At 35.4% G+C, this 17,557-nt stretch overlaps 1 protein-coding gene across 8 annotated transcripts in view; it reads right to left on the bottom strand.

The window, feature by feature from the left end:
* FANCC (FA complementation group C) overlaps positions 1-17,557 on the bottom strand; it is a 91,458-nt gene that overhangs the window by 53,536 nt on the left and 20,365 nt on the right. For 6 of the 8 annotated variants that reach the window (XM_056325275.1, XM_056325272.1, XM_056325277.1 and 3 more), the window contains 3 exons: positions 13,786-13,959; positions 12,149-12,233; positions 6,735-6,829 (listed from right to left, as the gene is read on the bottom strand). In XM_056325275.1, the coding sequence (XP_056181250.1) occupies positions 6,735-6,829; positions 12,149-12,233; positions 13,786-13,950 (345 nt within the window). In that variant the 5' untranslated portion in view covers positions 13,951-13,959. Of the gene's footprint in view, positions 1-6,734; positions 6,830-8,489; positions 8,551-12,148; positions 12,234-13,785; positions 13,960-15,943; positions 16,086-17,557 lie in introns of those variants that run through there. The other 2 variants (XM_056325273.1, XM_056325278.1) reach the window with 2 other exon arrangements.

Below are 17,557 nucleotides of genomic sequence, written 5' to 3'. Positions count from 1 at the left end.
GTCTCTCTCAGTTGCTTCATGATTTACTGTGATGCCTCACTATTCTTGTTGTGACAGAAATATTGAAAATGCTTCAGTAACTCATTCCAAATAGAAGCCAAAATACATGAAAACACACACACACACGTTGTACACTCTCTGACCTTTTCTCAATATAATTTCCTTCCATTTTTTTCTCAGCTATTCTCCACACCTTTCCCATATATTTTGCATCAATGCCTACTTTCTAACTTCTTTCTTGTAATACATCTATTTCAATTTCTGTAAGACTTCCTGAGAAGTAATGTTGCAAAGTCGCAGTAAATCAATGAGCAGCTCTTCCATGACAGACAAAACAGAAGTCCACATAAATCCTAAAATTTAAATAAACTTCATTTTCCTGAACTGCCGTTTTTATGAGTGTTGTTCTTCTTCTACTCCTGAATACTGTTGCCTAGCCAAAATATATGTCAATGAATTTGACTATTAAGAATGACAAATATGGTAACACCTGATCAGACAGCTGGATGATCCAAGATATGAGTGAAGATGCACTTTGCATCTAAAGAGGAAAGGGAAACCACATACAAGTGCAAATTTATAGTGAGAGGTAACTAAGCATTTCAATGCATGTGCATCTCTTCCAAGAAGTAAATCAAAACATTGTGAACCATCACTGAGAGACCCAGTCTTAGATACATTGCTACATGGAAAGCAAAGGTCTTAAAAACCCATTTTGCTGAAAATTCTGGCACAGATTCAGAAGTAGGAGTGAAAGGTCAGTGCTTCATTAACTGAACCAGCTCAGTTAAAATTGTAGTTTAGTTAAAAGTCAAGATGATCATAAAAAAACCCAGGTCATCCAGAGACTATCACTAAAAATCTCAAACTTCCTGCGCTTAATTGGCAGTAAATTTCTTGATCTGGCCTATTTGAGGAGCGGCAATCCACTGCAAAACACTTCAATACAATTCAATACAATGGACAGAACTCAATCAAATTTAGTCTAAACAAATGTGGCTTCAACGTGCATCAAAATGTTGCCATGTGGTGGACAGGTATATGCCTTCCATTCTCCTGGAAAACAAGACTTCCATTCAGAAACTTTCATGTGTCCTCCACAGCAAGCAAGTGTAACAGTGCTGCAGAGAAAGATCCCATACAGAAAGCCTTGACATTTTATTTTCAGATTTATAACTCAAATCTAAAAAGCCAAAACCAAACCAAAGAAAAAACAAAACAAAACAAAACAAAACAAAAACCCACAAAACCCTCTTAACCAAAAACTTTCAAGCACTGCTTGCTGTACAAGCAGGGGTTATACTAAACATATACCATAATATAATAAATAATAAAATCAATAATAACAATACAAATAAATACTAATAAACTAATGGTTTTCAAACACATTTCCATGTTTGCTATTCAAAAAATAACAAGATGACATTGAAGATCTGGTATACCTCCTATTTGCCTAAAAAGCAGAAACACTCCAGCAAAAAAATGTTACAATTTTACTGCAAACACTATATTGGTCAAAATGGATACCCTTTACTTGAAAAGACTGCATTTGCATTTTCAAGCAGGTAGTCTCAAGTGGTGAACTTTATTGAGTGCTGACACTGTCCAAAGGAAAGAATAATATGGTCTCTGCTTTCCATTGCATACATTTGGAAATAAGTGGTGTCCATCAGCTTTCCACCAACATTGCTTATCTGATCAGAAAACTGAGAAGTTAAGACTCAAAGAGAGGGAGGCAAGGACTACAGACCATAATTCAAAACCTTGATCTTACAGCAGAAATACCTCAGCAACATTCAGAAATGATTAATAGATGAGTCAGAGTTTTAGAGGCTTTTTCAAAAATCAGTTTTAGTATTTTCATAGGAGCATTATTTTTACACAGTTCTGTTGAAGAATTAGAAACTCACTGATGCAATAAAATTAAAACTTTTGGAATCAAAATTTTTACATTGATTTGGCATCATATCATCCTAAATTAAAAAATTACCCAGAATAACACTGGTAAGAGAAAACATGTATGAAATCTTAAGAAAGATAAACCACACACATTTCATTAGGTATTTTTTAAAAATATAACAAAAATTATTCCAGTGCCGTTAAAAATTACTCTTGCAAAGAACACCTATTACTTTTGCAGCCATTAATATAATGTGGCCTTGCACAGGATACACATACCCAAAAGTACTACATATTTCCAGAAAGAAAAATTTGGCCAAGCCCAAAAACCATCTCTTAAAACGCGGGGCAAGGATGACTGGCCTTCCACCCCTATGTTTAAGCTACTATGTATATACTGTCTTGTTCCCTTGTATTCCTTTGAGGGAAAGTAAAGCACTGAAAAAAATGTCACTTATTTTAACAAAAAAAGAAAAAAAAAGAAAAAAAAAGAGGGATAGTAACTGCTCCTGTTTAACTCAATTTGAAGGGCCATGGGCTGTAACACTCTCACAAGTCTGTATTGGCCTTCCAAAACAATCCAACAAAAGCAGTACTTGAAACAAATTCCAAAGCCATAAACAATCCATAAACACAGTTTATAAACTGAAAGCAGAGGAGGAGGTGTGACCAAGTTAATAAAATGGAAATCTACTTCCGAAAAGCTCTCTAGTTGCTGCAATGTGATGTAATCCACAGTGAAAGGGAGCTCTTCCAGCCCCACCAGACAGGCGCCCATGTTAGAACCACAAGTACTGCACAGCTCCAAAACTCTCTGCTCAGAGAAGGCCAGCTGGAGAAACCAGATCTTTTTCTTTCTTAGAGACTGGTTCCACCAGGTCATGATTGATTTCACCAGTGAGAAATCTGTGGCAGCACGTGTCTTGGCTTCCTACACTGCACCTGGCTGTATAGAAGTCCTATGGAACTTAGATTCTCATCCTAAAATTCAGAATAATAATAAAAAAATACTACCACTTTACTTCAAACAACATCTGATCCTAAAAACACTAGTCTACACATTGCATGTTTTAATTAAAATCCAAGTCATTTATTTGCACATTGTATTCTTTCAGAGGACTTACAGACCTGCACAATCTCGGTTTCTGAAACCTACTAATAATGCGCTTCAAGTGGGTAGCTATCCTTCTTGTCATTAAAAACAACACAGCTTTTCTATGACAATGGCAGGAAAGTTTAAAAGTAAGCAAGCATCAAATACATTTTTTTGCTACTTTGAAAATGCAGCTTAGTAGCTGAAAACAAAAGACCTGAGATCAGTCTTCCTACCAATGACCTTAGTCAAAGATGCACTGAAAAGCCGCAAAGCACTCTTTAGGAACTTGGACTTGCCATGACAAAAAACAGGGTGTAATTTAGTAGCCAATGTAAACAGCTATAAAAACAAAGGAAAGAAGAATATTCACCACTAACTTGACTGAGTAATACCATTTTCCAATTAGATATAACTTTGCATTTTGGCAGAAAAGTTCTTCATGTAAGTCCCATGTAAACCCCAGAAAACTAGGAAGAAATCTTTGAAAGTTTTTTTGCTGTTGTTGTTCTTGCTAAACAGTTAACAGAATGCAGGTAAAGTTGTCTATGTCCATTACACACTCCTCATTTTTTCATTGTTTGGGTAGGGGTTTTGGTTGGTTGGTTGGTTTTCTTTTTTACATTTTCTTTGTTCTATTGTCAACTAAATGTACACCCAGAAGTCCCAAGTTCTTTGATGCATGCTGGCTTACACACTGAACTACTTCAGCTCTTTAAAAACTGAGTATTCTTCCTCAGTGTATGCTGAAGTATTAAGTTGAGGAGATAAAATTAACTCTCAGCTGCACAGGCAAAGGACAAGGCTACTGTGAAGGTCACTTCCACAGAAGCTGAACCGCAGTTTCTATATGTAAACCCCCTTTCATCAATGGCTTCTGTGTCAGTGTGCATGGACCTGACACAAAACCCCGTTGTGTGTGGTCATGGATGGTTTTCCATCTGTACCCTCTAGGGAGAGGTTAAATGCCCTAGATAATCTATCATTTCATTCCAAGTACAGGCAAGTTTTCCGTAATGCTAAAGACCTTTTAAGTAGCATTGAAATTTCAGAGCTTTATTTAGAATTAATTCCTGGATTTCAACTCCCCTTACCTTATGTAGCCACAGAACTACCTTCCCCCCCACCCCCAAGAATTTGTTTCAACCTTGTATTTTAGACTTTTAGACATATTTCCATATTGTACCATAGTGTACCTGGCAACTTCTCCACCAGAGAATGAATATCCCTGGTGTAGAGAGCTTCCACCATATTACAAACAAGGCTAAGGTCAGATCAATCACTACAGAGGTTGGTCATCCAGTCAATATGAAAACAGCCGATGCACATCTCAAACTATGGCTCTCATAGAAAATGTATCTTGATCTCTTTCTGTGACAATCTTTTGAAACAGATATAATATGGAAAAGAAAGCAGTTCAGGAGAAAACAATGTTAAGTATGCACTACGTAGTTTAACAGACTTACTGTATATTTATTTAAAAAAAAATATAAATCATTATCACACATGGCGAAAGAAACCCTTCAAGAGTAGCAAAATTTACCTTATGTTCTTCTGTACAAACAAGCACGGTATCACAATCTCTGGTGACTAGAATTACAATGATGATTAGGAAAAGGAGATCAAAGCACTTTCTTCAAAAAGCTTTGTTATGATGCACACTGGACAGTAAGAAACAAGAAGAAATTCTAACAACTACAGAAAACAATTGAGTAATACCCTTTCTTTCAATCTCCACTTTTGTATTCTTCTGCTGTGCATCTTACAGCTTCCCTTACCTATCTTTTTTTTTTTTTAATTAGAAGTTTTCCAAGAGCTCTTTCTTTCTTTCCAATCAAAATATGAACGTATTACATTCCAGGTCATATTATGCTACACCCACTTTAGGCAAACTAGGGAAGTGCTGAATAATTAAAATAGCTAGTATAACATGTTTGTGCTTTGAACTCCTCCATGCCCTTTTCCTTATCACTTTTAGATTAACTCCTGACCCATCAAGTCACAATGACCATTAAGGTTGGTTCAAACACACAGAGTGGGTAGAAAAATTCCTTGCAGACTACAGAGAGGCTTGAATCAAATGCCTTACATGTTAGTCCCAATCTAAGACAGTTTCAGGTGGCAGTGCTGCCATGGTGCCAAAAGCAGTAGTCCCACCTTCACCTACCCCCAGCTTTTTGTTCTTGTTTACTTGATACTTTTTCCTGTATCAGCAACACCATCAGTTCAGTTACATCAATCAGATAAGGCAACACATCTAGATTAGATTTCTCCCTCCTAGAAACAGAAGCTATCTTAGATTGTCTGGGTACAACTCTCCCTCATTACTTAACATCATTAACGTGTATGCTGCTGCTAATAACATATAAAATGACAAATTTTGTTCTGTTTGATAACTAAGTGCATGGTATTGTGCATCTCCTATGTTATCACGAAGAATATATCCAACCAGGCAGACTATTAGAAAAGCAGGATTTTTTTTTTTTGCATCACTTTGCTTTGGTATGCAAGCATTGCCACAGTGTGAATTCCAAGTATGCTAACCTCAGGAAAAGCCTCTTGAAAAGGTTAAAGACAAGAAGAAAATATGGGTAATTTTAGTTAGTATTAAGTTGTTGAGATTGTCACGGCGTGTGGTACAACCCACCAAATAGGTACATACAGGCACCCAAGGGCATCTGAAAGTTTGTGAGAACTTACGGCTGAGATTACTGCACCTAGATCAACAATACTACACAGTTAAATACAGTTATTTACCGGCATAAACATCTGCACTACCATTACCTAATTTATAATAATTTGTACGTCCTAGTGTTACATGCATACCTAAATAAACTGAGATGTACAGTCGACTAGTAAGTAAGAAATTAACTGCTTAGAGAAGCCTAGAAATCATGTCAGCTTTAGCAGAATGTACATAAATAATGATCAGGCTGCTACATTCTCACTAGTTGTGAGGACTATGAGATATATATATATATAAAAAAAAACATTAACAATTTCATTAAATTTTTTAAGGATATTTTTATATGGACCCACAGAAAATGCAAGGACATAAAATCAGCAACACTGCACCATCAAATTGCTATTCAGTAATGTCAAGGATTAAGCACCAATGTGCTGAAAGTTATTTACATGATGATGTGCTTTGCTAGTTCAGTGTGGAATTACACAAAATATGAACAGATGTACCATGCAAACCCCTACATTCAGGATTAAAGTTAAGGATTCATTATTCCTTAAGTCACTAAATATAAATCCACACACAAGCACTGCCCCTCCCCTCTCTAACTGCCTTTGAAGAAAGTTTGGATACAATTAAATTCTTCATAGGCAGGAGATTAAACAAAATAATAAAAAAAAATTAAGAGCAAATATAAGCTGTTCTCAAAATGAACTATGGTGTTTCTCCAGGTTATTTATTTAATCCTAATTGAAGGGTGGTTTGGTTTTTTAATAACACTTGTTTCCCTTCTGATTTGTGGTCATCGCTCACTATTCACAGTGAATCTAAAGGTTAAAGGCCACTAAAACTACTCCCTGTAAAATGACACATCTTTTTAATATTTAAAATGACAGACTAGCACTGTGTCACAATTAGAGTGATATATACATCAACACAATATGTATGCAAGTTGTTTGGAGCAGTTTCTTACATGACAGTGTCTCTATGCTATATATGTAGCGCTTTCAAATAATCAATTTAATTCAAAGCAGTGCTGGGAAGGATTCATTCACTTACCCGTATCCAGCTGTTGGCCTTCAGTTCCACAGGGTTCTGTGGTTCACTGCTGTATAGACAACATAAGCACCACATCAGAATCTTCTGGCTTTCATCTGCAGGAAAAAAAGTAAGTAAGGATACATTTAAAGAAAAAAAACCCCAAACTCAAAACACAGAATTACACACAGAAATCCCTATCTGTCCACAAAACTAAAGCCCTGAATACCAGTCTCAACTCATAATGCTTCTATTCTATCAGATTCACACCACACATTTAATGTTATTCATATGTAGTTCTTGTGTAATCATTTCCATCAACAGCAGTTTAAAAGGTATCAAAGAGTTCAAAGTCTATGCAACATTTAGATGGTCTTAAGAAACATGCATGACCTAGAGATTCATTTACACAAATAATACTTGAAGCTATCATCAAGGAACTTTTGACCCAGTATCTGAATAATATCATTAATGATAAACAATACTAAACAATAATCAGCATTGAAGTATGGTCACTTGTGAAAAAGTTAAGCTTGTGAAGTATGCACTCATTCGTAACAAGAACGTAAAACGTGACATTTTCTGCAAGAATATATTAAGATTCTCCATGCTTCAGGAAAATGACATTTCTGCAGACAGCAGAATAGCTAAATGCTGATGGAAAAAGAGTCCTATTGTGATTTTCTGTTCAGGATCAGATCAGGTTTTACTTAATTCTAACTCACTGTTAGAAATTACTTGCCTTCTCTAAAAACCTACTACACTGAGCAATACTGTCAGTGTTCAAATGCACAGACAGTAATCACAGAAGCTATTTGGACTAAGTAGTTAAGAGTCACTTAATTCATTATTATTTCCCACAACTTTGTTTTCAATTGGAGCTTTTTTAAAAAAAAAATGTTCCTTGGCAGATGCAAAGAGCTTCTACAATGAGAGAACAAAACTGCATGACTGTATTTTAGAAATTTTATTAGGAGACATATTTTAGAAATTGTATTAGGAGACAATTTGATTATCAAGCTCAGCAAGAGATTTCTTTTGTTTTCTGTGTCTTTTGTTATCCAAGATGTAATAGACAGTATTACTCAGAACTGCTTTGCTGGCAAAGCCTGAAGAAAAATATAAAAGCTCCATTAAGTGATGCCTGTATTTTCACCAGGTGATCAAAGAAGTTAATATTGATTCAAACCAGTATTCCTCAATAAATATGCAACAAGCCTGTAGGCCATTACTGGCCTCCCACTGACTAACATCTCTGCACAGAAATGGTTTCTCAAACATACACATTCCACTGACTACAATTTGGGGTATTCTGCCATTGTGTGTTTGGGGAAATTTTTTTAATATGATTTTTACAAGGCAAATAATCTCCTCAGCTGTTTAAGATTGGCATTAAAGGAGACATGTCGCATACTGCTTAGCAGAAATGCAAAGTATCCTTCTACTTTGACTGCAGCTATACCCAACTAGCATTCAGATGTCAACACTAAAAGGCAACTGTCTCCTTCAAAAAACATTTCACCTAAATTCTGATATGAAATTATATGGGAGGCAAAATAAACAAATACTGTTTTACTTGTTTAAATGACAAAAAGATAGCCATTTGCTTCTCGGAAACCAAATTTAAACATTGTTAATTGCTAGTACTAAAATATTGTCTGTTTCTGAAGTTTGGCCTTTGAGATAGTTTTCAATTATATGAATTATATATTTCTTAAAGTCAAACTATACAGAAAGATAAGGTGGGGCGGGGGAGTGGAATCGAGTATAACCTACCCTGAACAACACATAGGTAGTTTAAATGTTCCTTCTTTTGACTCATCCTATTTATAGCATATATATATACAGTATGCCATTAAGTCATTTTATTTAAGTTAAGGTTTTCTTTTGACCTAAAAAAACAAAGGAAAGAGGTGAAAAAAAATGCATATATCTGCTTAATTAGACTTCTAGATGAGAAGGCTTTTTTGCTACACGTGACAACTTGCTGCATACTATAAATTGCATATATTGTTGCCCGTCAGAGATATAAATCAGTATGATGAAAGCAAAAATGATGAAAACAAAGCTCAGATAAATGATATACTGGTGCACTTCACCAGCAAAATGAGTCTACACAGATTTAGCTAGATATATTCAAACCTCAGCCTAAGTGAAACCAACTTACATTGGTGTCATAGCTATGCTAACAGTTCACAGAAAAATAAGGGATTTGTATAGCATCACAATCTTCCCAGTCAAAATAACTTTTTGGCTACAACCAAAGCTGAAGTATCCTCTCACAGATCTGTGAAAAGTAGGAAAACGGACATACAGTCCTCTTGCTGAAGTACCCAATGACACTCAGAGGGCTACTCTCAGGTCCGCTGTTTTCTTTTCACAGCTGTTTTGGAACTGGGGATGAAAGATGGGAAGATTAGGAATAGAGGCGGGGGAGGGAGAGAGATGTTAAAATAATTATGGCAGCTGCAAAAAATAATCACATCAAAAGACCACAAAGAGTTGCAGAAAACACTGGTGGGTTTTTTCCTCTCATTTTTCCAGTAACTGTGATAAGCATGGAAAACATACCATCATGGTATGCACTGAAAACCATTATCAGGATATGGATGAAGGTATGTGATCTTATTATGGCATGAAAGAATGATCACTGTGCAAATACATACCCAATTAATACAACCAGAGGAACAAAACTAGCAACTCAAAAGCTGGAAAGTATATCCCAAAAAAGGTCACCAACCATCTACTGGACTTCCTAAGCAGGTTAATGTTGTAACTCCAACTAAAGGAATTAAAATCTTCTGTAAGAAATTTAAGACAGCTTGGAATTTGTTTTGTAAAAAATAAAACAAAAAGAAAAACCACCAAACAAACAAAAGCCCAAACCTTTGTGAGGAATCAGATTGCATTTCTTCCCTGCCAGTCTCACATTAAAAATTAGATAAAGAAAGCAAATGAAAAAGAAAAAAAAAGGCAATGTTTTTTCCCATAACATGGTGTGGTCTCAACCATCCTATGATACAGTCAGTTTATAAATACCCTGTCATGAACAGGGCCAGATGCAAGAAACTAATAAGAAAACTCTAATCTTACAGCCAGAAATACTCTTTTTAGAGCTTCTTGTAAAATTTTATTGAAATGTATCAGAAAATGTTGATTAGCTAAAACTGAACTTCCCGTGGAAATGAATGCATACATAAGCATGCACACTCACACACATATACTGACATACAGAGCCACAAAGAAAATCCCCATCATTTATAGTATTAGTTTGGGATTCAGGACATTTGGCCTAAAAACTCAAACCAGGAGGGTCCTACTGAGAAGATAATCCCTCAGCCCACAGAAAAAAACATCGGAATTCCTTACCAAGACTGAATTCTTCATGTATCCCTTGTGGTTCAGGACCACAAGTACAGCCGTGAGATTTTCTTTGGTTGTGCTTACTTCATATTAGCATTCTAAATAGGGCTAACTTGGTCATCTCCTGCTCATGAGTGTTTATGAGGAGATTATTTTCCCTTGGAGACCACACTTCCTGCACTGAGTGGTCAGATATGTCAGCTTCCAGCACCAACAGACATTCATCTAAGGTGATAGGTATTGTGGTTTGGACATGACGCAGAAGTATAATGTTTTTCCTCCTCCATTTATTAGTATGAAAGACTGAACTGAACAGAATTAGTTCCTTCTACTGTGAGGGTGGCCTCAACTCTGACACATACCTGAATGCCCTATTTATCCAAATGAGAAATTACATGAAACCCACCTGAGACTCAGCATCTCCTATAGCCAGGACTGTCTTAAAGAATAACACAGTCTTCAGAACTAGTGCCAAACAAAATGAAAATCCACTGAATCTAAAATGCCAGCAGTCCAATGGGTGCTCAGGTGGCTTTAAAAAACCAAAGTGGTAGGAATGTATAAGCAGACATCCTCAGGTCTACTGATGTCAGAAAATCTCCTTGACTCACATTTAAGCATTAAAGTGAAGGATTCCATTTTGAGCAAGTGAAGAAGCAGAAACAGATGGCTTTCAAGTTTGATGAAAAATATAGATGAAGCTACTTTCTATACCACAATATATTGTCGGCTCAGAAAAACTGATGGTCTAAAGACTTGTATATTCCAAACAAAAACTTAGAAGAAAAACATGTGTGTAATTGTAAACATCAATAGTTACAAACATTCTCAAAAATTGGGACTGAGTAAAATGGGAACTTCTTCATTGTAAAAATAAGTCTGTATGAGAAGTTTTTTCCCAAAAAGTGCCACAAAAGTACACATTTGTTGCTCTGCAAAAGTAATCTATCAAATCTATGGTTCCTTCCCAAATTTTCCTTTCAGAGGGGAAGTGTTAACATAACACACATCTACCATGTGTTTTGCAGACAAGTTCTTTCTGCCTGTGCTTGGAGCTCACTAGAAGATAAAGCCAAAACAGAAGACATATCATCACCTTAGCCTAATGATGAGCTTGACTTAATAAGCCATTTCAGGTGAACACAAAAATTGTCCTTTCCTATACCCACCCAAAAGGAAGCAGAAGAGATAAAATACAATTTTCTTATTTATTTTTTTTTGTAGTTGTAGTAGTAGCAGAAGACTGGCAAAAGATTACTTTAAGGGGCTTACAGAGAAGCTCAGAATTAGTTTTCTGCTTATAAGTAAATTTTATGTCATATCTCAACACACCCATATCTCAGTTCCTGAAAAATGTACTGGAAGTGCTGGTAGTGTTGCACAAGCAGTGTCTCCTCCCTCCCAGCACACTTCTTGTCCCCAACTTCTTTTCCCTTCTTTAGTTTCACCTACACACATACATACTACCAGTAAGTGGCTTTTGGTTTTTCATGCATTTTTCCTATGTCACCACTTTACTGTTTTGCTTTTGAGCCTATGCGCATTTCCACTAGTTTGCAAGACAGAGAAAATACACATTCAGAATAAACTCAGTAAAAAAAAATACAATCACAATTTAGTAGAGCTTTACACTAACAAAAAACCAAACCAAGTATCAGAATAATTAATTCCCCTATATTAGCATATGTAATAGAATATTTTAAAACTGGAAGAAACTTCTGTTGAAAGTAATCTGAATTTTGTACATTTTGAGAACCTACAATAAGAAAATAAGAAAAATGGAAATCATGATGCACACAAACCCTCAATGGCTTTAAAACCTACTGCTCCCAAATCAAGACTCTGTAACTAATCCATGAAATTAATTAGCTCCAACAGTAAATTTAAGATTTCTCAGTGCCACATATTTTAAATAACTTGGCTAACCTTTTAATCTCAAAATTTTGCTTAAGTAAAAAAGAATGCTGTGTTTTTAAGGAAAAAAATCGAAGTATATAACAAGTCGTATTTTCCTAATTCCTATAGAGCAAAGTTTATGGAATTGCTGTGGAAATATCATTACATGTTCTTACCATATCCGACAACAAAAGGATTCCAACAAAGCCTTCCTAGAAGCTGGCCAATTAAAGGGAACTGCTGGATTGCTAAAACTGAATCCTGTTAAAACATAAACCCAAACAAAAATATAATAAATATACTGCATATCAAAAGTAGGTTGGTTTGTTAATGATCCAGATTGCTGCAAATTACAATCCCAATAGTTTTGCTGTGAAATGCTGTGGAAGCAAATATCTGTAGCTATGTAACAAAAGCAGCACTTCCTGAAATTGGCTATAAAGTCATAATTCAAATAAGTTAAACCTTAAGAAATTAATTTCCTCACCTAATATTTAATTACAGTAGAAAATTTGTTCATTTGCCTCACATCCAGTAATCAGAAAACAGTATTAGTGACCAAGGTTTCATGACAAGAAAAGCACAAGTAAAGTATATTTTTGCACATCATCTTTGCTTTAATATACTGTCTCACAGACTTTCTGAAGAAAAGAATGCCTACTATGGCTTAAAACTAAGTACACTTTCGTTACTTTTGCTTGCTTTCTTTAAATTAACTGATGTAATGACTACCCAGCAACAAACTTCAATCTAACTTTTAACCAAATAGAAAGCAGCTTCACTATAAAAGTAGTAGACAATGTAGTTTATATACAATCATGCATAACCAGTCTTATTCTTCCATTTTTGTAGATTTATTATCTAATAAATGAAATTTTTTAAATGGTGCTGTGCTGAGATAACATGCAAGTAGCAGGAACGATAACCATCTCCTGCTGCTGCAATAAATTCCTTACATTTGTCTCACATTTGGGGCTAGCCCTAGACTTTCTGGGGCCATATTCACAAGGTCCATTGCAGGCCAAGCCTCAGATTACTTGAGATAGCAACATTAAAAATAGTTACTTTTTCCCTCCCTCTCAAGAAAAAGACATATATAAATATGGGAAGAAACACCACTTCACAAAAATCTTTTATTTAAATTCAGTTCAGAAAAAAATAACTATACTGTAGTCTTCAGGTAAGAGTAGTATTTTAAAAGTACTTCCATAAGAAGTCATGCCATATACTAAAAAAGCCATGCTCAGAAAAACATATAAACAATTAAACATACAAACAACTAAATTTACTTTTAAAAAAGCACTCTAGTGAGTGCAGACAAAATTAAATTACTAAACAGAACAGCCAGCAGCATATGCCAACAATCTGACCGCGCTGCTAGAATTCACTACATGTGCCACAACACTGGGGTTAACGTGTCAACAGACTCCCTAAGATTTAAAGGATCAGTTACAGTTTTGCATGTTAAGGCCTTTAAATAATCCAATTTATGACCTGACAACCAGAATCAAATTCTTGTTTATTTTAAAGAGTTTTTTAAAGAGGCTGGAACATTGGCTGGGAAATCTCACGTGACAACAGCCAATCAAGAAGAAAAAGCTCCTTTCACAATAAATCAGGGGAACAGGAAGCACGCTCCTGTTTGCATTACCTGTAACTGTTTCCCCAATTTGCCTCTCTGATCCAGCAATACATTAGGTCAATAACACAAAACTCTTTACTACTGTTGGCTTCTGATTTGGTCAAAACACGGTGCAGATTGTTTCTGAGGGTCTCTTTAGCACATATCACCCTTCCTTTTAAAGTCACTTACCATGTGTTTTAAAGTTTCATAAACCTGATGCAGAAACTCCTGGAGCTGGGGCAAGTGAAAGCACACATCCTTCTGGGATTCCAGTGTGGTGGCTTGACCCCATTTTATAGCTTTATCCAACCAATATTCAAAGTTCAGTTTGGGCACTGTAGTGTCCTGGGCCATTTCACAATCCTGAAAAAAAAATTGCAACTCCACATCAGGCAGAATATATGATAATAAAAATATAATATAATATGATATGATATAATATAATATAATACAATATAATACAATACAATACAATACAATATAATATAATATAAACATAATAATAAATAATAATATAATAAATACTGGCTTCAAATCAACAAGGAAAATGTGAAGAAGGATTTCTGCTAACTTTCGGTGTGTTCACATGTGAAGGGGGGGGTATCTGTGTTTACAACTCATAAAGGTGCCAATTTTCTTTGTAGTACTAAGAGGGTAAAACAACCCCATTGTGACAAAGTAGCAAAGGGGGCACTGTAATCAGTAAATTAACTTAGAATGTACCACCCAGCTGTGTCTCAGGCTTTTATTATCAGAATTTGTCATCACCACTATTTCACTCAAAGAATATTAGAATAACATCAGTGTGCATTCATTTAGAATGCTTTATGTGATGAGAAGCTGCAAATGCTCATTTCAAGACAAATGAAAGCCTTAAACTAAGGCTCAATCAAAACAAAAGGAGTTGGGGGGCTTTGCTCATTGTAATTTCTACATTTGTAATTGATCATTATTTTTACATGCAAAAAGAGTATTCTCCTTAAAGGAAACTAATAAATTTAGTATTTCAGCTCTGGTTTTCTTTGTATTAGTATACAAAGGAGAAGGGAAAAATATGGACATGCAGCTTTACATATAACTCAGTTCTGAATAAAATCTGTACCATATATAATCTATACCCAGTGGCAAACTTTGAAGTAAAAACTGCATCTTTGAGAGATTAGTATTATTGCCAAGCTAGCTAGAATGTTAAAATTTAACCAAATTGCCCCAGTAAAAGACACCTCCCCCCAAAAAAACCCACATTTTTTTCTGCTTTGCTATTATATTTTTCATTGGCAGAAGGACAGAGAATAGCACAGCAGGCATTACAAGAATCTTTAAAGCTCTCTGAAAGAAACACCTCATAGGCTGAAAGAGCAAACAAGCTCTTGTAGCCATTCAATCATTGTTCTTTCTGTCAAGACTGTAAAGACAACTGTCAATTAACACAAATGTGGTGGTAGTTTTCAGAAATGAACTGTTGCCCACTTGGAGACAAATTCAAACACTCATAGATACCACAGAAATCAGTGAATATTTATCTTTTTTAAGGTACAGACAGAAAAAAATAAACCTGAACCTCAGCAGCAGCCCTGCAAATCAAGCTTGCTTCATACAGCTAACCCTTACAATCACATCACTTGTACAGCATGCTAATCCGAGCCAGATAAAAACCTGAACTTGTTTAATTTCTATGAGTAATAGATAAATAAATATCCCATAGTGAATCATAACTATTATTTGAGTTTGGATCCTGTCCATAAAAAAAAAAAAAAAGTAAAGCTGTTGGCCCGCCAGAGTTCAATGTATATTTACCCTAAACATGTTCAAAGTAATGTAAGCAAAGCCACTGCTTTTGTGTACTTTATTAGAGTCCTGCTTCTACCTGCAACTGCTGCTGTTAGCAGAACTCTTAACAACCTGTGCAGTGCCAAGATCTTACTGATCTTCTACAAGCATCAAAAACAGCTTATGAGACTTCATCGCCATAGCTTGCTGAAGCATAGGTCAAATACCCAGCAGCAATTAGCTCTCAAACCCTCATATCATCACAAGGCCATAATAGACACTTTAAGAACAAATCAAAGCCAGAAATTGAATTTACACATTTGCGTAAATTAATGAGCCTGTTTGATGTTCCTAGGTAAGATTAATCCTCCTGAAAAATAATCCCATAACAAAATGGCTCCTAAAACTTTAGATAAAAAAAAGGTTAAAAAGGTAAAGAAAGAAAAGAAAGAAAGAAAGAAAAAAAGAAGAACCACAAAGACTCCAGCATTTTGGTGCCAATCACATAAGTTGACCACATACTAACAGAGGATTCAAGCCAGGCAAATCAAGCAGGCTTATTTCCTATACCAGGTACCTGTAACTAACACTATTTCAGTATGCAGAATGGCACAGCCATGACAGGGTGAGGATGGTCTTTTTCCAGAAGTCTGAAATCCCAGCTCCACAATAAGGTGTTTTATCTCCCTTCTTAATGACAGCTAAATAAACTGGATTGCTGGTCCAGAAAGACACCTCAGCAGTTCCTTAGCTGGTCCAGATCCACTGCCTTATAGAGAAAACTGTCAAAGACGAAGATGTACATTCTGAATTTTAACTACAACAACAACAACAAAAAAGGTCAAAAAGGAGAACATGAACACAAAGCATAAAAGAAAGGAAATATTAAAAGTATATCTATATGTTGCTAACTGCAAGTGTACATTTTTACAGTTTCTGATAGTTAATTCCATTAAGATACCTAGTCCTGACTATCTTGGATATGAGCAAAGTACTGTCCCATCAATGGACTTCCACTAGTCACATAAATAAACGTCTCTCCTTCACCAAGAAAACAAAGCAGTTCTGTGCTCAGTGCTATTCAAAATCTTCACCTGAAATGCAGCATATTTTCCACATTTGTCTTGTTGTATGGAAACATAAGCAAAGGACTTGCACCAAAAAAACCTGACTACACATTCTAGAGTTCAAAGCCTATCTTCAGAAGGATCAATCCTGAACTTGCTCCTTTCACATCATTTTCTGATGAAACAGAAATAAGAGTTCTGTTTCTAAAACAGAGTTCCAAAATTTTAGCTGCAGTCTAATGCTCATTCATGGACACGTTTATGCACAAAAATAGAGGAGTCAGTTTTCTGCCCCATTTCTAAAGCGGATTAAGGGACAAATAAATATACTTTTCTGTGAAATTAACTTTGTGAAACTGCCTAAAATAGTGTAATACCAGAAATAAGAAGCAAGTGATCTAAATGACTAACAGAGCAGGTAATCCAAAGTGTGTATCTGTAATCAACTATAGTACATACACTAAAAAAAAAAAAAAGGAAATAAACCATTAAGAGTGACAATAACAAATATTGTTATTGTGAATAACAACGTTTGCACACTTTTGGGAGGAAGGAAGCAAGGTTGAGCGCTTCTGTAAAGCTTTATACAAGAACTAGTCTTGCCAATTCCATAGTAGCAGAATTTCTTAAAGAAACCATTAGGATAGATTTTCAAAAAATATGATCACAAAAATTCTTAAGTGCTAAAAATATTGCTGTTATCTGTTTTGGGATACAATCAATTCACATTCTTATAAAATGTATTGCAATATCTACAGAAACTGAGATTTCCAAGAATTGCTGCGTCATTGCCCCTTGTTTAGCATTCAGTATGGGCTTCAATTAATCCTTGATCAAGGGCATGCTTAATTTAATACACACTAATATTTTGCTGCATCACAACGCTGTTCATGCCACACTAAGAGAAAACAGGCAAAAAGAATTACCCCAAGCACCTGTTCTATTTGCAATAGCATGATTGTTAAGCTGTACTTAAAGTGTTTGCTTTTTAGAAGTCTCCAATGAAATAGTTATTTTATTGATCGTTTATTTTACCTATAGCATCTAGTCCTGAAAAGAGCAATTTTATTAATTGCTTATTAAGCTTACTCTTGCCTTCAACACTACTGGAAAGCATACAGTAA

Source organism: Falco biarmicus, chromosome Z, assembly GCF_023638135.1.
Source record: "Falco biarmicus isolate bFalBia1 chromosome Z, bFalBia1.pri, whole genome shotgun sequence".
NCBI lineage: Eukaryota > Metazoa > Chordata > Aves > Falconiformes > Falconidae > Falco > Falco biarmicus.
The sequence above is the reverse complement of the archived record's forward strand: the minus strand, read 5'-3'. Positions and strand labels throughout refer to the sequence as shown.